The following is a 24,200-nucleotide window of genomic DNA, read 5'->3' as shown; positions in this document are numbered from 1 at the left end:
TTTGTATTTTTTGTCTAATTCATTCAATAAATTTAAATATCAAAACGATGATTCACAAGATAAATGAGTTTGAAAAGGAAAAAGGTGAAGTTTTTGGTAAGATAGTTGTTGTGATAGCAAACAGTGAATGAGTACAGTAAGAAACCAACAATTTTCATGTGAATCACACACTGCCTTTGTGGCCCAGTCATGTATTTTCCGATTATTTTACTCTTTTCAGTTTAATTCTTACAAAATTACACTTTTTAAATTTTTTTTCTTGTAATTTGTAATCGGGCAATTCTTTTTTTTTTTACCTAAAGTTACACTCGGCAACACAACGAGACCAATCTTCTCCCTGATAACAAATTCAACAAAAGTTCATACTTCTCTCAATTATAAATGGTCCAGTTTTTTTTATCAATAAACTACAGCATAAATGTATAAACACGGATAACAAACTGTTAACTTGTGGGCTTAAATTCTTTCAAAAACGCTTCTTCCTTCTCAATTATAAAAAAATTATTTTATTGCTTTGTATAAGAAAATATTCACATATTAATTAATTTGTCTCATGTTACTCTCTTTAATAAGGTGGTAGAAGATAATCGAAAAAATTAAAATGGAGGTGACAACAAATTAAAGCCTCACTTGATTTTTTCAATAGCAATTTTTGGAAAATTAACTTTTCGAAAAGTATAGTTCTTCGGAAGTTAACTTCCCATAAAATTTGATAAATGTTACTTGTTGTTGAAATAAATTTAAAATTTAGTAATTAAATTAAAAAAAATGATAACTAAATTGAAACGATCAAAGTATAAAAAAAAATATGACAGTTAAAGTCATTTCTGAGTGAACTACCCACATTATCGATTTTCAAATATACAATAAATGTCATTACCGTTAAATAAAATTATAATTGATTGATTATTATAAAGAGTAAGGATATTATTTTAAAAAAACTATGATAATTTTGATTAGTTAATGAGTTGTATTGATTTAAATGATAAGACCCATTGCTAAGATTAATATATAGATTTTGGATTCAAATCATAATAAAATTAAGAGTGGAATTTTGTCTAATCCTTAACAAAAGTTTGATTAATTCTAAAACCATAAATTACTTGAAGCGATTTTTTATTTTTTGAAGCTTTAAAGCAATTTGTTTAATTTCCTGAACAATATGTCCAGGTCAGTAACATAACATCACACTGTGTTTTGGAATTATATTCTTCTAACAAATTCTAAGAGTATGGCATATGAAATCAGTATTTGCACAAGTGGATAATTTAATTAGGCAATAGTGTTGAGATTATCTGGCACCACTTATTTGATCATTTTCTTCAATTTCATGATTACCACTTACCAGGTCGAGTACTAGCTGGAATTATTTATCTTGACATGGCATCTATATCCTTTTGCATATAAATAATTCTTTTATGAATATAATTTATACTATATTATTATTGAAGAAAATAATGAAGTCTTATCGAATCAGTCCTCTTTACTATAAAAGTAAATTGAAGCTTGAATTAATTATTTGATTGTAAAAAAAATATAAAGTTAATGATTATAAAGTGGGGAAAAACTTGAGACTTGACTATTTAGTTATTTTTATACAACTATTTTTTGTGTATATAACAATTTTTATTTGAAAAGTATTTTGAAACAGTTTTTATTTCTTACTTATTAATCATTTGTTTAATGCATATTATAGTTCTTTACAAATGATTGTTGTTATTACTACTAATTTATTGAAAATCCCACAAATCGTAAATAGTACACCATAAAATAGTTAAATAATATATGCATATGAACCGTCTATGAGTAATGTTATGTTAATTTTGTATTTAGTTACATGAATCCCATTACTTATCACTCATCACATCTTCTTTTGTTTTACATCTATACTTATATAATATTTTTAGTCTTTTTTTTTATAAATTGTTTCATAATGGTGACTGTGTGTGTTTTCTAAGATTTTTTATATACACATGTGAATTTTGGTTTGACCGATATTTTTTAACATTTACGAATTTTCATTTTGAAGATTCTCGATAAAATCAAAATTTTACTGTTAAATTGCAGTTAGATCAAAAAATGAAATAATCTTAAAGATATTAATTCTAAAAGTGTAAATGATGCTCTCAAAATTTAGACAAAATACAATTTTTTATGCATTTAAACGACGAAAAAATATATTTTTCATCGTGTTAGACTATATTTCTATTTATTTGAATATAATTTGAATATTAAATAAATTATGTTAGAGGACAAGAAAAAGAAACTACAAGGAAATTGCTGCGAATAGAAGTTAATTACAAAATCAAATTAGTACTACTTGTTAGAAATAAGGGGAAATCTAGTTTGATTAGCAAATGCAGTGACGTGTCAAATTAGGGATCATCTCATGCAAGTAATTAAGTTTAAGACATCTTGATTTGTTTCAAAAAAAAAAAGACATCTTGATTAATAAAATGCCACGTCAAAAGAAAAGAAGATATACCAAGACTAAAATTCAACTATATCAAATCAATTTGATGACTTAGCCGCTCCTTAGACTTTAGATTCGAAAAGTCTCATTAAATAAAATAAATAAAAACAAGATTCAAAAATTTGGGTCGGTAGCAATTATTTGGAAAGAACAAAAGAAAAATAATACTCCCTCCGTCCCACTTAAGAAGGGACATATCCCTTTTACACATAGATTAAGAAAATAATAATTACACTTGGTTTTTCTTATTTTACCCCTATTAATTATTGTCTTATAGTTTGTGTGTAGAGTATTAGCTTTAATTAAAGAAAGAGAAAATGAGGGTATAAAAGAGAATTCCTTGTAAAATGGCACAAAAACCATGATTTGACCTTCTGATGTGGGACAAAAAAAATTGAGATATGTCCCTTCTTAAACGGGACGGAGGGAGTATTATAGTTTGATTGATTAAGTGCTGACTCAGCTTTAGAGTGACCCAAAGTTTCTTCTTGGCCACCCATTTTAGCATGGCCAAGAGACAGATTGAGAAACAGATGGATAGATCTTAAAAAATCGAACCAATTTGAACAATTGAGTTTAATCGATAAATTAAGTTTGATTTGATAACATAAAAAAAAAATCAGTTGGATTTGTTTTCAAATATATAAAAAACTTCAGTTTAGTTTAAGTACAAAACGAACAAAATTGCTCAAACTGAAGCCAGTTCAATATATACAATTTTTATTCAGTTCTAGTCCGTTAGATCTAATTTAAATGACTAAACTTTTCAAGTGCATTTTAAAAATCTCAATTTTAAGTTTTAATATAATTAGTAATTTTGGATGATTTAACATCTAACTGTCTGAGTATCGAACACTAGCCGCTAATATAATTAAATTTTATTTTTATCAAAAATTTCGATTTAATTCAGTTGGACTAAATAAAAATTGCCAATTCTTATGGTAATAACCCCACTTGCCGTTATTGTCGGAAGATCATTATTGGCCACATGAGCTATATATCATATATATAGTAGATAATAATTAATTATTGTGATATATATAATTCATCTTAATATAGAATTTGATGGTGATTTGTCACCACTCATAGACTTCATTATTGAAAGAAAAAACAAAAAAAACCTATCTCAAATTATGATCTCATGTTTAGTTCTCGACGGTTTAGTCTGTTGGTTTATGGGTCTTATTGCATATGCTCACATGCTAAACCTAAATATGACTCATGGTTTTTGCACATGCATTTGCCTCCATCTAAACTTACATTATGATCCTCAATCTCTTCAATTATTAAGTTCAATGTACGTATTCTTTGTTTTTTATACGTACAAATAAGTAAATTGTATTTTTAATTGTATTGGTTAAATTACCATAGAATTTTTGACAAAGTGAATAACGTCAAATTTACTAAAGTCCATTTCAGTTTTAATATGTATACCAAAATCAAAAGAATTTAAGATCACGGTTTTGAATAAAACACCCATAATTTATCAATTTTAGTTAATTTATACTTTTAACCATCAAAATTATCGTTAGATTATAGATTGATTTAAAATAAGCGGTAGTTTTTTTGAGTTAACCATCCAAATTATTTCACATTTTGACTTTTTTATTTATGGTTCCATTTTTGAAAATTCTAAATTTTATTTTATTATTCAATTTCATTCCATTTGTTCAAATTGTAAAGAAAAAAATCAAATCTATATTTTACATTGTTCCGATTTATATTTTTATTATAAAAATATATGATGCAATATGAAAAATAAATTTAAACTTTTTTCATTTTAAGAACAAATGACGATAGTTGAAACAAGAAATTAAAAATAAGTTGAAATTGAAAATTTTAACAGGTGAAGTTAAAAAATATGAAATATTTTTAAATGATTAAATTTAGATTTAAACTCTTCTGATTTTTTTTTATCTAATTTTTATATTGAGTTTACTACAGTATTGCCACTTGGATCATTAGCTTTCTTAACACTTTTGATTTATTTATCATCACACTTTTGATGTTAATTACTACTACTACTTTGATAGTTTGAGATTCATTTGATCTATCTATGAATAGGTTGAGATTGGAGTGATTTAATATATGACTAATAATAAGGGACGTGAAATCATTGGGATTAAATAATGTGGAAGTTGTGGGTCTAGGTGGCTGAAGAGGATTGACACGTAAGGAGTTTGCATAAATTATTAGCAATCAGACAAATCTTTGTCCGACATAATATCAATTAGTGGATCAATGTCTTCTGGTTGCCGCGTGTAAAATAAATTTGACATTATGTCACTTAACTTAATTTAACTCTGATTAATCCCTCTATCTTTTAATTATACATTTAGCCAAAATTATACTAATACTACTCTCTCCGTCTCATTTTAGAAGTCCCATTTGACTTTACACACAGATTAAGAAAACATTAATTATTCTTGTTTTTTCATGTTTTACCCCTAATAATGATAGTGGAATTTTCCATAGAGTTCTTTTAAGATAACTAAAATAAGGGTAAAATGGGGTATTCAATAGAAAAGTATTCTAAAAATAGTAATGGGACTTTTTAAATGGGACATCCTAAAATAGAATATGAGACTTCTCAAACGGGACGGAGGGAGTATTAGTTAATAAATGGATTTATAAGTTGATTCATATGGTCACTTATTAAGAAGATAATAATAGTTAAAATTATAATGAAATTTTAAAAATACAGATAATTAAAAACAGATTTATTTTACTAAATGGAACTGAAGACCCATCAACTGTCCTTTTAAAATTTCATTATAATTATATATACTTGTTTAAGTGTTACATACCATAAACTTCAACTCAGGAACTCAAGACCCATCAACTTCATAACAACTCTTAGGTAGATGCTGGGAAATGCACGACTCTATTGTCTTTACACGGGGCCCAATTGAATCAATATTCTTGCCTTAAAGGATCGTGGTGTTTTTCGCTATAAATTTAAAGTTAAAATTTTATAATTTTGAGATCTAAAAAATTTAAAAATAATTTTATAATATTAAAACTAATAAAATATGAAACATCATGATTTAAATATAAATTATTTATTTATTTCAACATAAAAATAAAAAAATCAATAGGATACTTATTAGGTATGATATTCTACTTAATAGAAGTAATAGTTTTATAAAATTGATATATGATATTTAAGGAGTATTAAATTATGTTGGGCAATAACCAATGAGGTTTGGTCCAAGTGGTAAGCGGCTTGTTATCGTTTAAGCAAGTTCTTGGGTTCGAGTCTTTTGAATGCAGAAAATCCCCACTAGTAGACTCACCCACCATGCCAGGTGCGCGACGCGGGTCGGATTCGGATCAGTTAGGGCGAAACATTGGAAACCGGATAGGCTTACCAAAAAAAAAATTATGTTGGGCAATAAATTTTATTTTGTTTTATTTTGATAATGAAATTTAATTTACACATTGTACTTCAAAATTACAAATGATTGACTTCCTTTAGTAGTTTCAGATTAAATAAAGATTACGAGCCAATTAAATCTTGCCACATTATATTTCCCCTAATATTTTTTTAGTGAAATATTGGAATTTTTAAACTAATTTATGCCACCGACCATGTAAGCAAGCATTAATAACGTATATTAAAGACATCAATAACGTGTATTAAATAGTATTACTTGAAATTGAGATATATGGGTCATAAATCATAATCTAGACTAAAGAGTCTTTAAATCTCACAAAATATATGGCTTGGAGCAAACAATCCACAGTCCACATACATAGTCACATAGGCTTGACTGACAACAGAACATTTATTAACCCATGAAGCAAAAACAGCTTCACTTCCAAAGCAAGAATGAGCAAATTCACATCATCTAATCCATTATCATATGAATATCAATGCCTATATGTCTTAAATCTTAATGCTCACGTTCGTCAAAAAAACATATTATAACAAGCAACAACTTTAAAATATGAGTTCAAATCTAAGGCGAATTTGGATAGGGGCAAATGGATGCAGAATCCATTTCCCATATCTTGAGCGAAGCTCTAACACTGGCCTCCGTAGCATTGTTGAACAACAACAGCTTGGCGCCTCCATCGATAGCCCTTCTCGGATAAACCCTGGAGGTTATGCAAGTCCTGCCGCCTTGTGCAAAGCTTTCGATTATTAAATGATCCACCTACCATTTATTACATTTAACACAATAAGAATTATTTACAGAATATTCATTCTTGCTTGCTAAAATGAAATGAATATTAGGCTCAACTTACCAAAATCCTTAGAGAGAACTTTTCAAACAATGTAATTCCTCAATTTTAAAAATAAAAATAATTAAAGTGTTATGTTAAAATTTTATGAATTTGTTGTTAAAGATGAAGAAAAAATAAGTATAGTTGTCCCTTTGTTTAGTGGACTACTAAATACTGCCTCTAAATTACTAGGTACTACCTGCTTTTTTATCTAAATACTCTTCTATTTTTTTATAATTCTATAATTTATATTAAAATCCTCTCAGTTCATATTCAAACACGAAGAACAGATAACAAAAATTTTGAATAAAAATATCGAAATTTAACCGAGGAAGAGACGGGATATCCAATAAATATTTTTTTTTTGAATTTTTTCTTGATTGCGTCCCACAATACAACTTTTTAAAAAAAAAATTACTTTTTTTTATTATACTCTTAATTAAATTATTTAAAAAAAATTCCGTTTCATTATATATTTAAAAAATATTACATTTTGACCAAAAACTATTAAAGCTTTCTTAACCTTTTGCTATCTGTGTAACCCTAATTTCTCAAACAAAAAACCAACAATGCCTTTTGAGCGACGAGGATCAGATCCAGCTGACACAAACACGGAGCAGCCTCCGCCTAAAGAGGAAGTGAAGTCGGAGCAGCCTCCGCCTAATGAGGAAGGGAAGTCGGAGCAGCCTCCGCCTAAAGAGGAAGTGAACACGGAGCAGCCTCCGCCTAAAGAGGAAGTGAAGTCCGAGCAGCCTCCGCCTAATGAGGAAGGGAAGTCGGAGCAGCCTCCGCCTAAAGCGGATGTAATGTTGGCTAATAAATTGGGGCCAAGAGAGTGCAGAGCGGATAAGGTATGCAATGTTGCTCATGATCATCCCCTAGGTTTCTCTTATGGGCAACAAGTATTAGATGTCTATTTAATGAGGCTTACTCGTGGCAAACCCTATGGGGATGACGATTTTGACGGTTTTTCTTTTAAAGGCATGCTCAGTGGCTTAATTCGGAGTTATGATCTGCGCACCCGTGATTTTATCTACTTATACAAGGTCAAACCTGAGGATGCAACCCAATATCTGGATTTTGATCAACAAGATGAATATTCAATTACCCTAAACGGTCCCCAGAGTATGAATCAACGACTCATTGATATTGGCTGCACTACATGTGTTAGCTTTGCTCTTTTGCTGGATGAACAATCTATGAGTATACAACCTCCACTGCACTATGTGGACTACGGTCAGGAGGTATTTGGAGAAAGGAAAGTTGGTTCTTCTCTTATGGGCTTTAATTGTATATTGCATGATCAGGTACCCGTTCATAACAAACCCTTTAAGCGGTTACTCATGCCTGGATGGGGGTTACCAATTGACATTGCTCTTGAATGTGCTGTTATGAAACCTGGTGCTGTGGCCAATATTACTATTCGAATCTTGAACAAACCCACGAATGTCCACTCAATTCGTGGTTCTATCTCTGCGCGCCCGTGCTCTTTCACCCATCGAATCCCCTTAATTCCCGACGACGAGATTACTCTGCTCAATACAGATTCCACCATTCAGCTGAAGAGACGTCTTTTAGCTGTCCCATTACAGGCGTCTCTCGTTGTTGAAGTTGGACCACTTAGGGATCAAGATGGAAAGCGTCTGATTCCTTATCTAGGAGCTACCTTTGTTCCATCCATAGACGGTTCTGAGGTACAAACTGTTAAGGATGATGGTGGTGACGAGCGCTTGTTTTTGCAGGTCAGATGGCAAAATCCATTGTACTGATCATGACATTATTCGGTGAATTGTGTTTGTTATTTACTTATTTAATGTTTTGTTTCTTCAACTTTAAAACATATGCTTATTATTTATGCTTCAAAATCTGACTTTATTACTAAATGCTTATTCGTTTTATTTATACTTGTTAATGTTGAAACATATATTTCATCTATATAGAAAGGAACGATTTCAGTGAAAATCTCTCTTTGTGGAGACTCGCCATTTATTATAGACATCATAATCCCTGTCAATGCGATAGCAAGTAGAGCCCCGACAAGACCAACCGTTTCCCATAGAAGCCACCCCTTTTGTAGATTGAAAGGTTTCCTCAAATCTAAAACAACAAAATTCTACATTATAGCTAAGAATCTGAAAAATGTAGCCTAAAACCGAATAACAAACTGAAATCATAGATTTTAAAAAGTAATACAGGAATACTGAGAGACCGTATTTCATCCTATTTCAGTATAGGCAATAGCATAGTGACCACAAACTACTAATTTGATGGGATCACACAATGCATAGAATTTAAAGATTATACCATACCGAAAGATATCGTCGGGAAGTGGTTAGAAAGTGTTGGTAAATAACTCCAAGTGCAACTGTGGTCGTAATGCTGCATTAAAGTAAAAACAAAATTGTAAGAAATTTTTTATCTTCCAAATTAAGAACCTTAACTCTGCGGCGGTAATACTACAATGTTAAGTGGAGCATAGCACAAAAATTATCTGTTGCAGGGATTGATGATTTATGGAAGATGAGTGTTGTAGTTGTTTCTACCACGCCATTATAATGTCCAGTTCTTTTTCTTTTTATTACCATAGTTTTGAATGTTCTCTAGCTCCTTTCTTTTTATGATTCATTTCTTCTTGTATAATACATACATATATATATATATATATACATACATATATATATATATACATACATATATATATATATACATACATATATATATATATATACATACATATCTATATATATATACATACACATATATATATATATATACATACATCTATACTATATATAAAAGCACGGATGGGGGGGGGACAGGCACTTTTACGCAAATGTCCTTAGTAATATTTTAATTATTATTAATTAAACACTTTAATGCTATTTTAATTATTATTAAATAATAATTATTTTATCTAAATAATAGCTAACTTAAACTACTTTTACTACAATTAATTATTTTATCTAAATAATAGCTAACTTAAACTACTTTTACTACAATTACAATACTAAACTACTTAATAGTGCACGGAGATGAAAGAAAACAACAGAGACAATACATTCAAATTTCAATTAAAAATCAGATTGGTTGATTCATGTTTCAATTTGTACAAAAGAAAAAACCACTACGTGACAAAGATTCAAAGAATATGGTGCTAACAAATATGCACAGTTGTGGTTCTTCCATGGCGGTTAACAACATATGGTTCTAAAAGTGTAAGATTTTTTATTCTTGATATGTCAAAAAATAATTACATTAATAGAATTTGTAATTAAAACAGCTGATAATAAAACAGTCGGATGCAGTCAGGTGAGGAAGATGTGGATAGCTTTAGAGGAATCACTTTTGATGAATAATTAGGCACTTGAGATTAAGTGTGCTCAAAATTAAATCAAGATTTTATAGACTTCTTAAATAGAATTTACAGTCAGTCTTCACTTTTTTCTTTCGCTGAAAGCAAATACATAAGAATATTCTCATGCTCTCTTGAAGTAAGCATTTTGGTTCAATTTCTTTTTCAGTATATGATTTCTTGATTTGTTTGAGATTAGTCCTAAAAAAAGATTCAAATTTTTGTTTGCTTTCATCTTGAATTTATTTTAAAACACAGTAGCATTATTGTAATAAATTTAATTAATATAATACTATACATACTACTATTTTTAGTTATTAATATAATTAATAAATAAAATTATAAAATATTTTATAATCCAACAAAAACTCTAATTAATTTAAGTATACATAAAATATTTTAGTGTTAGTATAATAAATTTAATTAATATAATTATTGACGCTAATTTAATATCATAAATAAAATAAATTGCTATTAACTATAATTGAATTACTTACTATACAAATTGACGAGTCACATTACGCGCCACGTGCATAGCACGTAATGCGAAACTAGTATATATATATATATACATACATATATATATACATATACACATTATATTTTCTAATAGTTATAAATATGGGGTTCTTTCGAAAACCACAAATGTTGTACTTGTAACCCATTTTTCTGTTCATTAGAAATATATGATTTATTTTTGAAACTTTTTCAATTCATAACAAAAACCTTTGTTTGGTCTTTATCACGACAATGTTGATATTTATCATAATTCATACTTACATATATTAAAGACATCAATAACATTAATAGTATTAATAACGTATATTAAAGACATGATCAATAACGTGTATTAAATAGTATTACTTGAAATTGAGATATATGGGTCATAAATCATAATCTAGACTAAAGAGTCTTTAAATCTCACAAAATATATGGCTTGGAGCAAACAGTCCAGTCACATAGATGTCGCTGACAATAGAACATTTATTAACCCATGAAGCAAAAACAGTTTCACTTCCAAAGCAAGAATGAGCAAATTCACATCATCTAATCCATTATCATATGAATATCAATGCCTATATATGTCTTCCTGCTCAAATATTATTACAAGCAACAACTTTATAATATGAGTTTCAGTCTAAGGCAAATTGGGATAGGGACGAATGGATGCAGAATCCATTTGCCATATCTTGAGCGAAGCTGTAACACTGGCCTCCGTAGCATTGTTGAACAACAACAGCTTGGCGCCTCCATCGATAGCCCTTGTCGGATAAACCCTGGAGGTTATGCAAGTCCTGCCGCCTTGTGCAAAGCTTTCGATTATTGAATGATCCACCTACCATTTATTACATTTAACACAATAAGAATCATTTACAGAATATTCATTCTTGCTTGGTAAACTTAAATGAATATTAGGCCCAGCTTACCAAAATCCTTAGAGAGAACTTTTCACCATCTAGGACTGGAACGAAGTTTCCGTAGATTTGTTTGCTAACATCATTTGCAACTGAGGACCTGCAAAAACAGAATGTTCGCTTTAAGTCTGCAAAATATTACAAGAAATAAGTATGTTAACGATTGACTTCGCAAATGATTACCTTTGTTGGTCTGTGCAGAAGAAGGTTTCTAGAGTTCCATCGTTTCCTTTTATAACATAGAAGTACACAGGAGTCTGCTCAGCAAGGCTTTCATCTGCAAGAACCAAAAGACCGAATGGTCCTAATGCATTGCGGTGATCAGCTCCTTTACTTGTATCGCAGCTGAATTCTTCGTTGGACTCAGCTGAATTCTCCAACACAGTCTTATCTAATTCGAACTCCGCAATAATATCTAGCTGTGTTGTTTACCATTTATTGTAAAATGAATGCGTTTTTCTTGACATCAACTATAATTAAGTTAAATGATTGGAAACAAACCTGTGTTGCTTCTCCAATATCAAGGGGCACAACGGACCCTGGCTTAACCTCAATGTTGTCGAATTCATGGCTTTTTAGTCTCAAACTCTCTACCTCTTCCACTGGCCAGTGAAGCAGATTGGTTCCGGTCTTTGTGTCCAATACAATTGTCCTAGGAATGCTCTGCACAAAGCAGTTAGACAAGTCATAAATTAAGTCTATGAATGTTACAAATGTCAATTGCACTGAACTTTCATACCTGAAGAGATACCCATCCTTTCTTGATATCAGCATCTTTACTATCAGACTCAGGAATCCAGCCCCACAACACTCTTCTTTTCTTATTCTCATCGTAAAACGACTTGGATGCATAGAACTTACCACAATCGTGACGAAGCCCAGTAGCAGCATGAACATCTAGATTATCAGGATACCATCTAGCATTCTTTTCGTCATAACTTCCAATTGCATAGTAATCGTATTGTGTATCAACATGACTTATTTTGAATACATGCTTCACTTCAGAACCATTAACCGATGTATCCAATCCATTACCACTCGTTTTGGACACAGGATAAAAGTCCACACACTCCCACATGCCAGATTTATCAACACCATGAAGCATCCCTTCTTGCAACTCATAGTTAATGAAATCTTCAGTGTCGTACACTAAAGCGCTGCCGTTTTTGTCAACCTGAACCCCTATGGTAATCCTCCATTTCCCTTCAGAAGTGAGCCAAGCAGTTGTCGGGTCACGAAAATCCGTACTATGGACGCCTGGTGGTGGGACTAGAACTGGATTGCCAGAGTATTTGACCCATTTTATAAGGAGTGGGTCACAGGGGTCTTCAGGATATGCAAGATTCTGAACCTGAGCTGAATCTTTGGTTCCTCCAGTGTATAGCATGACAATTTTACCATCTGGAAGAATAGTAGCAGAGCCAGACCAGACACCAATTTGGTCATACCATTGATCAGGAACCAATGCTAATGGGAGGTGGAGCCAATTTATTAAGTCCTTTGATACCGCATGACCCCATGCAATGTCACCCCACACAGCAGCATTTGGATTGTATTGGTAGAACAAATGGTACCAACCTTTGTAATAGAATGGACCTATACAAAGTTTGTAATGCTGATTAAAACAAAATTTGCATAATGAATTTGACATAACCACATAATAAAAAACTGCCTAAGCAATCTTTACAATTAAGTAGCAGCATAGAAAATTCAACATTGTCGATTTAGAATTTAGACGATGGAATAATTATAATGACTTTTGAATTAATATACATAAAAAAGGTTGTCTTACCATTAGGATCTGAAGAAAAAAGATCAAATTGCCGAATCAGATCAATTGACGATCCATCAACAAAAAGAAAAAGGAAATAGTTAGCATCAAAGTGTAGCAGCAGCAGTGAAGCAAACGACAGAGTATAATTGGCAACAAAACATATTTATCACACACCATTTTGGTGTTAAAAAAGAAACAAATTATTTCTGGCTCGGTGGCTTTCCAATCTACTACTATAATCAAAATTAGATTGCGACGGAGGGAGTAAAGATTTAGATTCTATTATCATTAAACCAATTTACAAAGTTCACGATCCTTTGATTTGGGGTTAAAGATTATGGGGGTCACCCAACTTTGCCCAAGCTGCAAAATGGTCACCCAATTTCAATTCGTTACAAAATGATTACTATACTCACTAATATTGAACTTCCGGTGGTTTCTAAATAATTTCCGGCGATATATGTCCTACGTGGGTGTCGGATGCTGAATCATGCCTTCCCTCCTTCGCCATGTCATCGTCTCTTTCCTAATTTCTTTTAATTATATTTTAATCTCTAATTATATCTAATTAAAATAATAAAGCCCTAATTAAATTAAATTTAACCCTAATTTAATTAAACCTAACCCTAATCTATCAACCAGCTGCCGCCGCATATCATCTTCCTCACATCGTCCAGCTGCCGCCTCCGCCTATCATCTTGCTTACATTGTCCATCGCCGTTGTCTGTCTCTATCAGCCATCTGTCTCCTCTGCCGCAAGATGAACAAGCAAAAGATATAAAATGCAGCAGCAGTTGGTGGCGAACGGTGTTGAACGAGGAGTAGCGTTTGCAACAACAGTGGTGGAGGATTGTTCGATCTTCTTTATAGCAGTGTTGAATGAAAGCAGCAGCACCGAAGAACGACCTAAGGTGAAAGGCGGCAAGACGAGCAACAGAGGAGTAAGGCGGGAAGATGAGTAATGTTGAACAAAAAAGCTGATGCTCGTCGGAGGTTTTTAGATTTAATTTTGCTGGTGGGTGTGGGTAGTTGCTAGTGGCTGTGGTGGCGTGGGTAGTTTCTGGTTGCTGTTAGGGTGGTTGCTAGTGGTTGTGGTTGTAATCGTGGGTGGTTGCTGGTTGCTGCTATGGTGGGTGTGGGTGGTTTCTGGTGGCTATGGATGGCGGTTCTGTCCTTGCCAAGAAGGAGAAGCTGACGTGGCAAGCTGACTTGTAATTTTCAAAAGAGAAAAATGACATAGCAAATAAGGAATGGAGTGAGTCAGCATCCGGTAGCCATGTAGGACAAATATCGGCGGAAATTATTTAGAAACCACCGGAAGTTCAATATTAGTGAGTATAGTAACCATTTTGTAATGAATTGAAATTGGGTGACCATTTTGCAACTTGAAAAATGTTGGATGACCCCATAATCTTTAACCCCAGAAATCTGTTAGGTTAGGCCGTGGGTTCGATTTCTCATGCACAAAGAAGGAATTGGCAACTAGTCCAAGCAATAAGTGCAATTATTAAAAACATCCGGAAATTAAATTTACTACTATCCGCTCCGTTAGGTAATTATGTTAATTTATAAAATTGTAATTTATTTTATTTAAAATTATGATTTGTTTTAAATCTTTTTGATAATAATATTTAACATATTAAAAAATTTATAATATATTTTTTTGTTTTCTATTTTATTTTATTCTGATCTCAGGGGTTTAGTAATTCTCCCATAATAAAAAACAAGGACAGAAATGATACCGTTCATCCAATTTTGTTGAGGTTGAAAATGGAATGCACTTCTTTGCCACGCTAACATCTCATCATTCCATTGAAATTCCTGCGCTTCTGAACTGCTACAAATCACCTGCTCTACTTTTTCAGACACACCGGCGGAGACATCAGACGACCTGAAAATCTCAGGTTCGTCCGTCTCTTTGGACACTGCATTTTCATTTTCTTGATTAACGTATTTTTCCTTGCTGTTAGAAGGGTCTGCCATGTTAGGATAGCTTACAGTTTTTCAAGAAAATTATGATATTTCTGTTAATGAATCTTTTATCTTGCAATTTTATCTTAACATAGATTATTTAATATATTTCTATCATTTCTTGGATCATTCATCATTGTCTAATACAATTACAATAGGAATTGACCTGCTAAGTCTTGGAAAAAAACATTATTATACAGATGTGATTCCACTACTTGACACTATTAATTGTTAATCTTCCACCAGACACTATTCAATGTCTATTGCCACAAGAAACTATATTATATATTATAATTATATGTCAAATTTCAGCTTATTATATAGTAGTATAGATTTTGATTGGTGATCTGTCACAGACTTACCGGGTCTTTTAATAATAGTTTTAGGTTCAAAACCAATAATTCATTCATTAATTCAGATGTTATGCTTATTCCTGATGGCTCAGATTGCAACCCATGGTTAACACTTCTTTTTTTAGTTTGTGTAATTGCCTTTCACGATTTCTGTTTCGATCCGCAAATTGTGATGCACATAGCTTAGATAGAGCTTTTAATTAAATGTTCGGTCATATGCCGTGAGAGTCTAGCCCACCAGATCTTTTGTTTTCTATTTTTAGCTGTGATGCTAATTATCAATGAAGTTTACAATTTGGATTTTTAAAAAATAGCCTTTGAACTTGCATTTCATATCTTCAATAATTCTTGATTCTAACTAATTCAGACTTAAGTCAAATGTATCTATAAGAAAGTAAATAATATGTAGGTAAACAATAACTTTTTATTAATCAAGTATGCAACACTCAGAATACTTACCATATCCAAGGACATTGTGGTGTAAATACATCCAAATGTGTACATACATCTGTTTTAGGTAAAGAAATGGTGTACATGTTAAAACAAGATAGGCAGACTTGACAGGATAGGTTTCCGTCTACTGCATATTAGGATAGGGGAGAATGGATGCAGAATCCATTTGCCATATCTTGAGTGAAGCTCTAACACTAGCCTCTGTGGCATTGTTGAACAACAACAGCTTAGCAGCTCCATTGATAGCCCTTGTTGGATAAACCCTGGAGGTTATGCATGTTCTACCGCCTTGAGCAAAGCTTTCAATGATCGAATGATCCACCTATCATTAATCGCGTTGAACAGATTATTAAGAATTAGTGATAGGATAGCCATTCTTAGTAAAGTAAATAATGATTTTTAGGCTCAGCTTACCAAAATTCTGAGAGAGAACTTTTCACCCTCTAGGACTGGAACAGAGTTTCCATAGATTTGTTTGTTATCATCATTTGCTAGAGAAGACCTGCAAAAAGGATTTAGCATGGAAAGATTATAGGAAATGAGTATGTTAAGAAGGGGTTAGTATGCGAAATTCGCAAATGATTACCTTTGTTGGTCTGTGCAGAAGAAGGTTTTTAAAGTTCCATTTTGTCCTTTTATAACATAAAAGTATACCGGAGTCTGCTCAGCAAGGCTTTCATCTGCAAGAACCAAAAGACCGAATGGTCCTAATGCATTGCCGTGAGCAGCTCCTTTACTTGTCTCGCAGCTGAATTCTTCATTTGCAGCTGTATTCTCCAATTCTCTTTTATCAAACTCGAACTCCGCAATGATATCTAGCTGTGTTGTTTACAATTTTCTTGTAAATTGAATGTGTTTTTCTTAGCATCAACTATATGTTAGCTTACAAAGTTATATGATTAGAAACAAACCTGTTCTGCTGCTCCAATATCAAGGGGGACAACTGACCCTGGCTTTACTTCAATTTTCTCGAAATCGTAGCTTTTTAATCTCAAACTCTCTACCTCTTCCACTGGCCATTGAAGCAGATTGGTACCTGTCTTTGAGTCCAATAAAACTGTCCTAGGAATGCTCTGCACAAAACAATTAGACATCTCATAAATTAAATCTGTGAATGTTCACTGTCCATTGAACAGAGCTTCCATACCTGAAGAGATGCCCATCCTTTCTTGATATCAGCAGCTTGACTGTCAGTCTCACCAATCCATCCCCACAACACTCGTCTCTCCTTATTCTGATCATAAAACACCTTAGATGCATAGAACTTGCCATAATCGTACCGAAGCCCCATAACAGCATCAATATCTTGATTATCAGGATACCATGCTGCTTTCTTTTCGTCATAACTTCCGATTGCATAGTAATCATGTTGGTAATCAAAAGGACTTATCTTGAGTACATGCTTCACTTCAGGACCATTAGCAGATGTATCCAATCCTTTATCACTCGTTTTCGACACTGGATAAAAATCAACACACTCCCACATGCCGGTTCCATCAACACCATGAAGCATCCCTTCTTGCAAGTCATAGCTTATGAAATCTTCAGTATCATAGACTAAGGCTCTGCCGTTTTTGTCAACTTGAGCCCCTATGGTAATCCTCCATTTCCCTTCAGATGTCAACCAAGCAGTTGACGGATCACGAAAATCCGTACTTCCGACTCCCAGTGGTGGGACTATAACTGGATTACCTGAGTATTTGAGCCATTTTAAGAGGAGAGGGTCATCGCAGTCTTCAGGATATGCAAGATTCTGAACCTGAACTGTTTTATCGGTTATTCCAGTGTATAACATGATAATTTTACCATCTTGAATGATGGTAGCAGAACCAGACCAGACTCCATTTTGGTCATACCATTGGTCAGGAACCATTGCTAATGGGAGATGGAACCAATTAATTAGGTCCTTTGAGACAGCATGACCCCATGCTATGTCAGTAGCCCACACTGCAGCATTCGGGTTGTATTGGTAGAAGAAATGGTACCAACGATTGTAGAACAATGGACCTATATGAAGAAAGAATTTGATTTTTAATGTTAACAGAACATTCAATATTGTCTATATCCTAATGATCAAAGAATTAAAACAAAAACTAATGAATTTATGGACGGTCTCACTTACCATTAGGATCTGAAGAAGAAACAACCAAATTCCGCGATCAGATCAATTGACAATCCATACAAGTTATCAGCCATTAACAGCAAAATAAGCAGAAATATTATTAGTATTAAGAAGTTGCAGCAGCAGCTGTAATAGTATTAGTGACATTTAGTGGTTATAAAAAGAAAAGAAAAAGTACCATTCATCCAGTTTTTTTCAGGTTGAAAATGAAAGGCAGTTCTTTGCCATGATAACATGGCATCATTCCATGGAAGCTCCTGCAATTTTGGACTGCTAGAAATCAGCTGCTCTATTTTCTCAGATGTCAAAAGCTCATGTCCATCTGTCTCGTTAGACACTACATTTTCATCGTTGTTGTGGCTTCTTGCCGGAGATTTTTCATCGGAGAGAGGAGTATAGGTGGCTGATGGGTCTGCCATGAGAGATCGTCTGAAAGTTTTCTAGAAAATAATGCTGTCTCTATATGATGCCTTGGTTTTGCAATTTTCTTGATAGAGATTATTGGCCAATATATATTTATTATCGTACTCGTACATGTGAATAATTGATTTTATAATTTCGAAATGTTTCGTTTTAACTTTTGAAACTTAATGTTTAATGTTTATTTATTCCTAATAATAGATGTTATTTTTTAATATGCTTGCCTATGTTACAATATACTTCTGATATAAAAAAAGGTATTGCTATAATGATTAAAAATTACCTATTTTTGATAACATATTATTAAAAATATTATCATAGATATATTCCTATAATGATTTGTTGGTTTTTAAATAATTTTCCAATACAACTGAAAGAACACAAATAGAGAAAAAGCAAATGACCTGCTTTTTTTAAAAAAAAGTCAGCATAAAAGTAGTATTTATATGAAAATAATACCTCCACAGCTCCACTAGACATTATTAAATGTCATCGGCCACATGAAACGATATCATATACTACAATTATATGTCATTATTCAGCTTAATGTAGTCTTTGATTAATATAAGATGCCACACAACTATTAGGTCTTTTAATATTAAGGAAAATCTGTCACGGTCACAGAACTACTAGGTCTTTTAATAACAAGTCTTTCAAAAGAAACAATCAAGCCTGGCTTGGATAATAAATTTTGTTTCAAGCCTGGCCTGTGCCTTAAAAAATCTTAGTTTATATGGTTGGACTTGGACAATAGATTTTGTCTCAACCCCTGCCCGAGCCTTTAAACAGCTCAATTTTTTAATGGATAGGCTCGGCCATTCATAATTATTATAATTCTCGATATATGTCCAGAAAAATCCAGCCCGGGTCAGCATACATATAGAGTAAGGACCGGGTTTGAGTAACAAATATAAGGTCTAGACCAGGCTCGGGCTCGGGCTCAGGCTCAGGCCAGGCTCAGGTTTGCATTAAAAATCATAAAGCCCGCCCATGAACAAGTTTAGTTCAAAGTAGTACATAGTCAGAGCTGACATTCAGAAGCAGCTTAAGATCATGTCCCATACCACAGAAACAAACAGCATCTGAAGCAATCGCACGTAGCAAAATGACAATCTTTATACAATGTGTTTAGTTCAAAACTCATAATTATCCCAAAATGTGGATCGGGTGCATGATGTCTATACAGTAGCTCCGAACACTTTTGAGTAAAAAGTTCGTGAACCTGCATTTCCTTTTTATTCCATGAAGCCTATGTCTTTCGGAATTAAACATGAAAATTTTACACATTTGGAGGTGGCCAAATCTTCGTGAACATCTCCTCGACTCTTCTTGATTGATCAACATAGCCATCAAGACCAGTAGCTAGAAGCTCCACTGCTGCAGGTCCCATAGCCGATGCCAGGCCTAACTGGTCCCACTTCAGAAGCTGAACATTAAGAGGCAATCCACTTAAACACGGAAATTCACGATGGCTAAGATGAAAAAGTTTATTGAGAAAGAAAAAAAACCTCTTCTTCACTGAAATTGTAGGCAGCAGCAGACTGCGGAGATAACCTTCGAGCAAAGGAGTACTTCTCATCAGGAGTAGTTACAGACTCTTTAAGAGACTGCAACACCTTTAGTGGTGCAATGATATAATCAACCCTGAAAAAGAAAACAGACAACCGGCATCAAAAATCATTATCTATGTTCAGCAGTTCAGCTGTCAAAATCAGCCAACTATGTTTGTAAAGGCTGCAAAACGAGGCGTAGTACCCCAGAAGACTGAATAAATCTTGTTTGTTACGAACTGCCGCTGCCATCAACTTTGATTTATGACCATATTTGTGGATATAATTATAAGTCTTCGTCACCTGGAATGAAATAATTGTAGAGAATCAAAATCAAAACATCCTGATATTTCACAGTGCAAGTGATACGGAACTTCCTCTGCCTCGAATGTTGCATGTTTCAATGTCTATGCAACCTTCAACAACATGACCCAAAGTGTTTGATACACAGAACATGATAGAAACACTGAAAATGTTAATACATTTAGATACATAATTTAAATTTTAAACTGATAAAAAAAACTTTGAAATCAAGATTCTTTCACATTATGCATTTTTGAAAATCAAAAATCAACAATATTGACATCAATAGGTCATTGTTCCACTAGTTAGAATGAAATATGGCATAAGCTATATTTTTAAGTTCACTAACAGTATGTTCTGTGTGCAAAATACTCTTTAAGTATTCTGCATAAATGATTAAGATCTTGGAAACTATATCTGCAAAAGATGTCTGAGACTAAGTACACTAGCTACAAATTGCTGAAATGTAACAGATTTTCCCAAGGGAAAGTGGAGCCAAAATTGTGCCTAGAGAATTGACTGTTTATGATTTCCAAGTAAGCAATGAAATGAATATTCATTGTACCTTGAAATTAATTTCATGAAGTGGCTGCTCGTTAGATAAAATGATCTCAACAACTGCGTACATTCAGTAGGCCAAAATGTAACAGTACAGCTAATAAAATCAGGAAAGTAATGCTGGGACTAACCAAAGCCAAACCAGGATCCTCTCCTCTCTTCAGAGCAGCTTCTATCTCAGAGTCACCAGAATGATTCCGTGCCCAATCCTGGAGGATAAGAGATGCACCTTAGCAATGGTAAACTAAGTTTTTCAAATTGTCATTACTTGGTAAAAAAGCATTGTTACCCTAAGGCGTCCAACAAAAATCTGAATAACAGAAGCACCAGCTTGAGCTGCAGCTGCTGCTTGAGCAAAGCTGAGAAACACATAGAACCGTCAAAATCAAAAATTGACTATCTTAAATGACTGTTATTGAATCGACAATTGAAAATTCTATCTAACTTCATTATTCGTCTGTATTAATTACACCTGCACACAATTGTATGTTAGGGTGAAAAGACTGAAATTTAAGTTTTAAATTGTAGAAATAAGTGTCTAGCTTGAAAGTTAACACACTGAACCAGGAAGACTCAGCACATGAGAATAGTATCTTTAGTCGACGTTGTTGCCTGTAAATTTATTTAAAAGAAACAAATCTAATCTGATTTTATAGATTGTTTTATGATGTTTATAACATTTGAAAGTGCAGCTCCAAAAAACATAGAATTTAGATAAACCATATCTTTGCTTATCTTTTTACAAACAAGACCCTAATCTTATTGGTGGCTTATAAATACTCATTCACCTTTCATGACTGACTTCATTTCAGATCACAATATACCTGTAAACAAACGTTAAATGAGTCTGTATGCCCTCAGATTCCAATAATCTTGACGCTTCTATTCCCTGAATAATAAATAAAAAGCGACACGGAAGGTTAAAATGATTCATCACTTTTCTGTTTGAGTTATATAGGTCAAGCTTGCTAAATTAGAGATATACTACACAGGGACTCACTTGCCAAGTTGAAGGTATTTTAAACAATAAACGTTCAGCAGGAACATCGATGTCATTGTACAACTTCAACAAGGCATGCACCTATAATTCATACGATCCAGAAACGCATCAGTAGCAATCAGCAAACCAAGGGATTCCCAAATAAAAATTAATGGCAAGAGACTGCGGAAGTAAACGACTTACAAACAGAAACACAGTATGGGATGCAAGCCGCATAATCCACAAATCTAAAACAACTTTGAATGAATTGCAGTTTCAGCCATTTACAAACTTTTGCATATTCCATCTAATAACTTTAATTTTTGAAGCTCTACAAATTTAATTTACTGCCCGAGCTATCTCACATCAGATGCTCAAACAAAGAATGTATCACATATTGCCCTTTTTAAGTCTCATTATTCATTTATCAAGTTTGGTCAATTATTGCTTCTTGTCAGGCCAGTTACGTTCTTTAGGCAGAATTCAGGACCAATAAAGTGATTGGATGATGTAAGTTACTCAATGTATACACTAGAACAGCATTTGGAAGTGAATATCTTACATATACAGCATCAAATATACCTCAGCTGATGCCAGATCCATAAAATCAAAATGTTTACAGATAGATTGTACTGAGGCCCACAGGAAAAGGATGAATACAATTGTTGAGTTCCAGGAATCAGCCAAATAAGGTCAAAAAGCTAAGAATCGTAAATGATATTGGCAGAAAGAGAGAGTAACACTCTAATGTTTCAGTAAATATCATAACCTATTCACATGCAAATTCACTATTGCCTTACCACGGATAAATTAAGGTAGTAACTTGCAAAGAAGCGTCAAGACCAGAATATTGTATAAAAGAGATTTATTCAATTAAAAAGTAGACATATACATTTTCCAAATATAGAAACTGCAATTGAAACTACAAACTCGCAGATTTTAAAATTACTACCAAATTCAATAAACGCAATAAGTTGAGACCAGGACTACCAAATAATGGCCACTTAGTAATAGTACAGTGGTTTACCTTCCTGATAATGCCATGAGTATCATAAGCCAACCGCGCATCTACTTCGGTTGAAACTCGTCCAGGCACTAATTTCGCTAGATCACCTCCAACATTCACTAGAGCCTACATCAATGTCAGCTGTGTAATCATATCTATTCAACATTGCAATATCCACACACATTTTGTAGCAAAAATAATTGGCACTCCGCGGACCAACCTTGTTAGCAAAACAAGACAACCTCAAATCAGGATTTTCCAAAGCCGCACACCCTGAATCCGCCAGGGACATATCCACAGCATTCTACAAGGAAAGCATGAATTTTGAATTTAAACCAAAGATAAATATTTCAGCCTGATCGCTTAAACATAAAAAGATACAGTCTTGTCTAAAAAAATGAAGTTTGGGAAGCTTACTCTGAAAATGGTATCTGGCAGACTTAGTATACCCAAAAGGAGGGAAGAGCTTACAGTAGCAGCAGTTGGAGGGAACCTATAAAAATCATGAATGAAGCAAAAACAACAACTCTAATAAGTAAATTAGAGTTCTGAATAAACCTAACAAAAACAGATATGATAAAAGCTAAATAATACAGGAATGAGCATACTTTTGGAAATCATCAAAGATGACGGTATCGGGAACGATCTGACTGAAGGTAGACACAGCATCTAATTCAGTGGTTGCACCTAATCAAAGAGTACAAATTATAACAAAATCTTAAATGAAAATGCAATGGCAATGCACTACAAAATAGAGCGATGGAAAAGAAATTTAGACCAGTGTCAAGAGAAGAAGAGAAGGCTCGAAAAGAGGGATGCAACTTGAACGATACTGCATTCCAAGAACCTCTTCTTGCTCCCTTTAAACGTAATCAAATAAATCAGCTTCCGGTGATTATAAATTGCATAAAACAAAAATTAAAAAAATTGGAGATATGAATGGTACATATTATATACCTTAAGCAGCGAAGATGTGGAGGAGATAGCTGAAGACGGCGGAGATTGCAAGGAGGCTGACATTTTTGGATCAAACAGATTTGTAAGCTGATCAGAGACGGAGAGAGTAAAGGATTTTATATAAACTGGCAGTGGAAGATGCTCTTAAATTTCCATTTCTCTTATTTCCGCCATTTCTATTTAGTTCACTCAACTGGATAAATCGCATATTTTTACTCATTATTTATTTTTAATAACAGATATTGGTTACAAAGTGTACTCACGCAATTTTGTCTCTAATTTTT

At 33.1% G+C, this 24,200-nt stretch overlaps 3 protein-coding genes and 1 long non-coding RNA gene across 4 annotated transcripts; 1 reads left to right on the top strand and 3 right to left on the bottom strand.

Annotated features, from left to right (window-relative positions):
* Nucleotides 1-11,021: 11,021 nt before the first annotated feature.
* Nucleotides 11,022-15,295, bottom strand: LOC126678080 (acid beta-fructofuranosidase-like). Its single transcript, XM_050372950.2, has 7 exons — nt 14,987-15,295; nt 13,263-13,271; nt 12,210-13,066; nt 11,972-12,133; nt 11,654-11,889; nt 11,483-11,570; nt 11,022-11,391 (listed from the first exon to the last, which is right to left on the bottom strand). The coding sequence occupies exons 1-7, from the start codon at nt 15,225-15,227 to the stop codon at nt 11,194-11,196; spliced, it is 1,791 nt and encodes a 596-aa protein (XP_050228907.1). The 5' UTR covers nt 15,228-15,295; the 3' UTR covers nt 11,022-11,193.
* On the top strand, nt 13,654-18,734 carry LOC126678082 (uncharacterized). The gene is made up of 3 exons (XR_007640668.2): nt 13,654-14,796; nt 14,940-15,148; nt 18,343-18,734. It is a non-coding gene; the product is annotated as an uncharacterized LOC126678082 (long non-coding RNA).
* LOC126678081 (acid beta-fructofuranosidase-like) lies at nt 15,973-18,562 on the bottom strand. The gene is made up of 7 exons (XM_050372951.1): nt 18,322-18,562; nt 18,144-18,152; nt 17,169-18,028; nt 16,933-17,094; nt 16,608-16,840; nt 16,436-16,523; nt 15,973-16,343 (listed from the first exon to the last, which is right to left on the bottom strand). The coding sequence occupies exons 1-7, from the start codon at nt 18,560-18,562 to the stop codon at nt 16,146-16,148; spliced, it is 1,791 nt and encodes a 596-aa protein (XP_050228908.1). The 3' UTR covers nt 15,973-16,145.
* A 912-nt stretch (nt 18,735-19,646) lies between the features above and the next one.
* On the bottom strand, nt 19,647-24,128 carry LOC126678456 (uncharacterized). Its single transcript, XM_050373354.2, has 13 exons — nt 23,917-24,128; nt 23,738-23,819; nt 23,568-23,646; nt 23,377-23,452; nt 23,180-23,263; nt 22,981-23,085; nt 21,975-22,055; nt 21,799-21,863; nt 21,264-21,333; nt 21,106-21,183; nt 20,319-20,416; nt 20,072-20,207; nt 19,647-19,989 (listed from the first exon to the last, which is right to left on the bottom strand). Exons 1-13 carry the CDS (start codon nt 23,977-23,979, stop codon nt 19,843-19,845), a joined length of 1,164 nt encoding a protein of 387 aa, XP_050229311.1. The 5' UTR covers nt 23,980-24,128; the 3' UTR covers nt 19,647-19,842.
* Nucleotides 24,129-24,200: the final 72 nt, after the last annotated feature.

The sequence above is a fragment of the Mercurialis annua genome, linkage group LG4 (genome assembly GCF_937616625.2).
Source record: "Mercurialis annua linkage group LG4, ddMerAnnu1.2, whole genome shotgun sequence".
Classification (NCBI taxonomy): domain Eukaryota; kingdom Viridiplantae; phylum Streptophyta; class Magnoliopsida; order Malpighiales; family Euphorbiaceae; genus Mercurialis; species Mercurialis annua.
The sequence above is the reverse complement of the archived record's forward strand: the minus strand, read 5'-3'. Positions and strand labels throughout refer to the sequence as shown.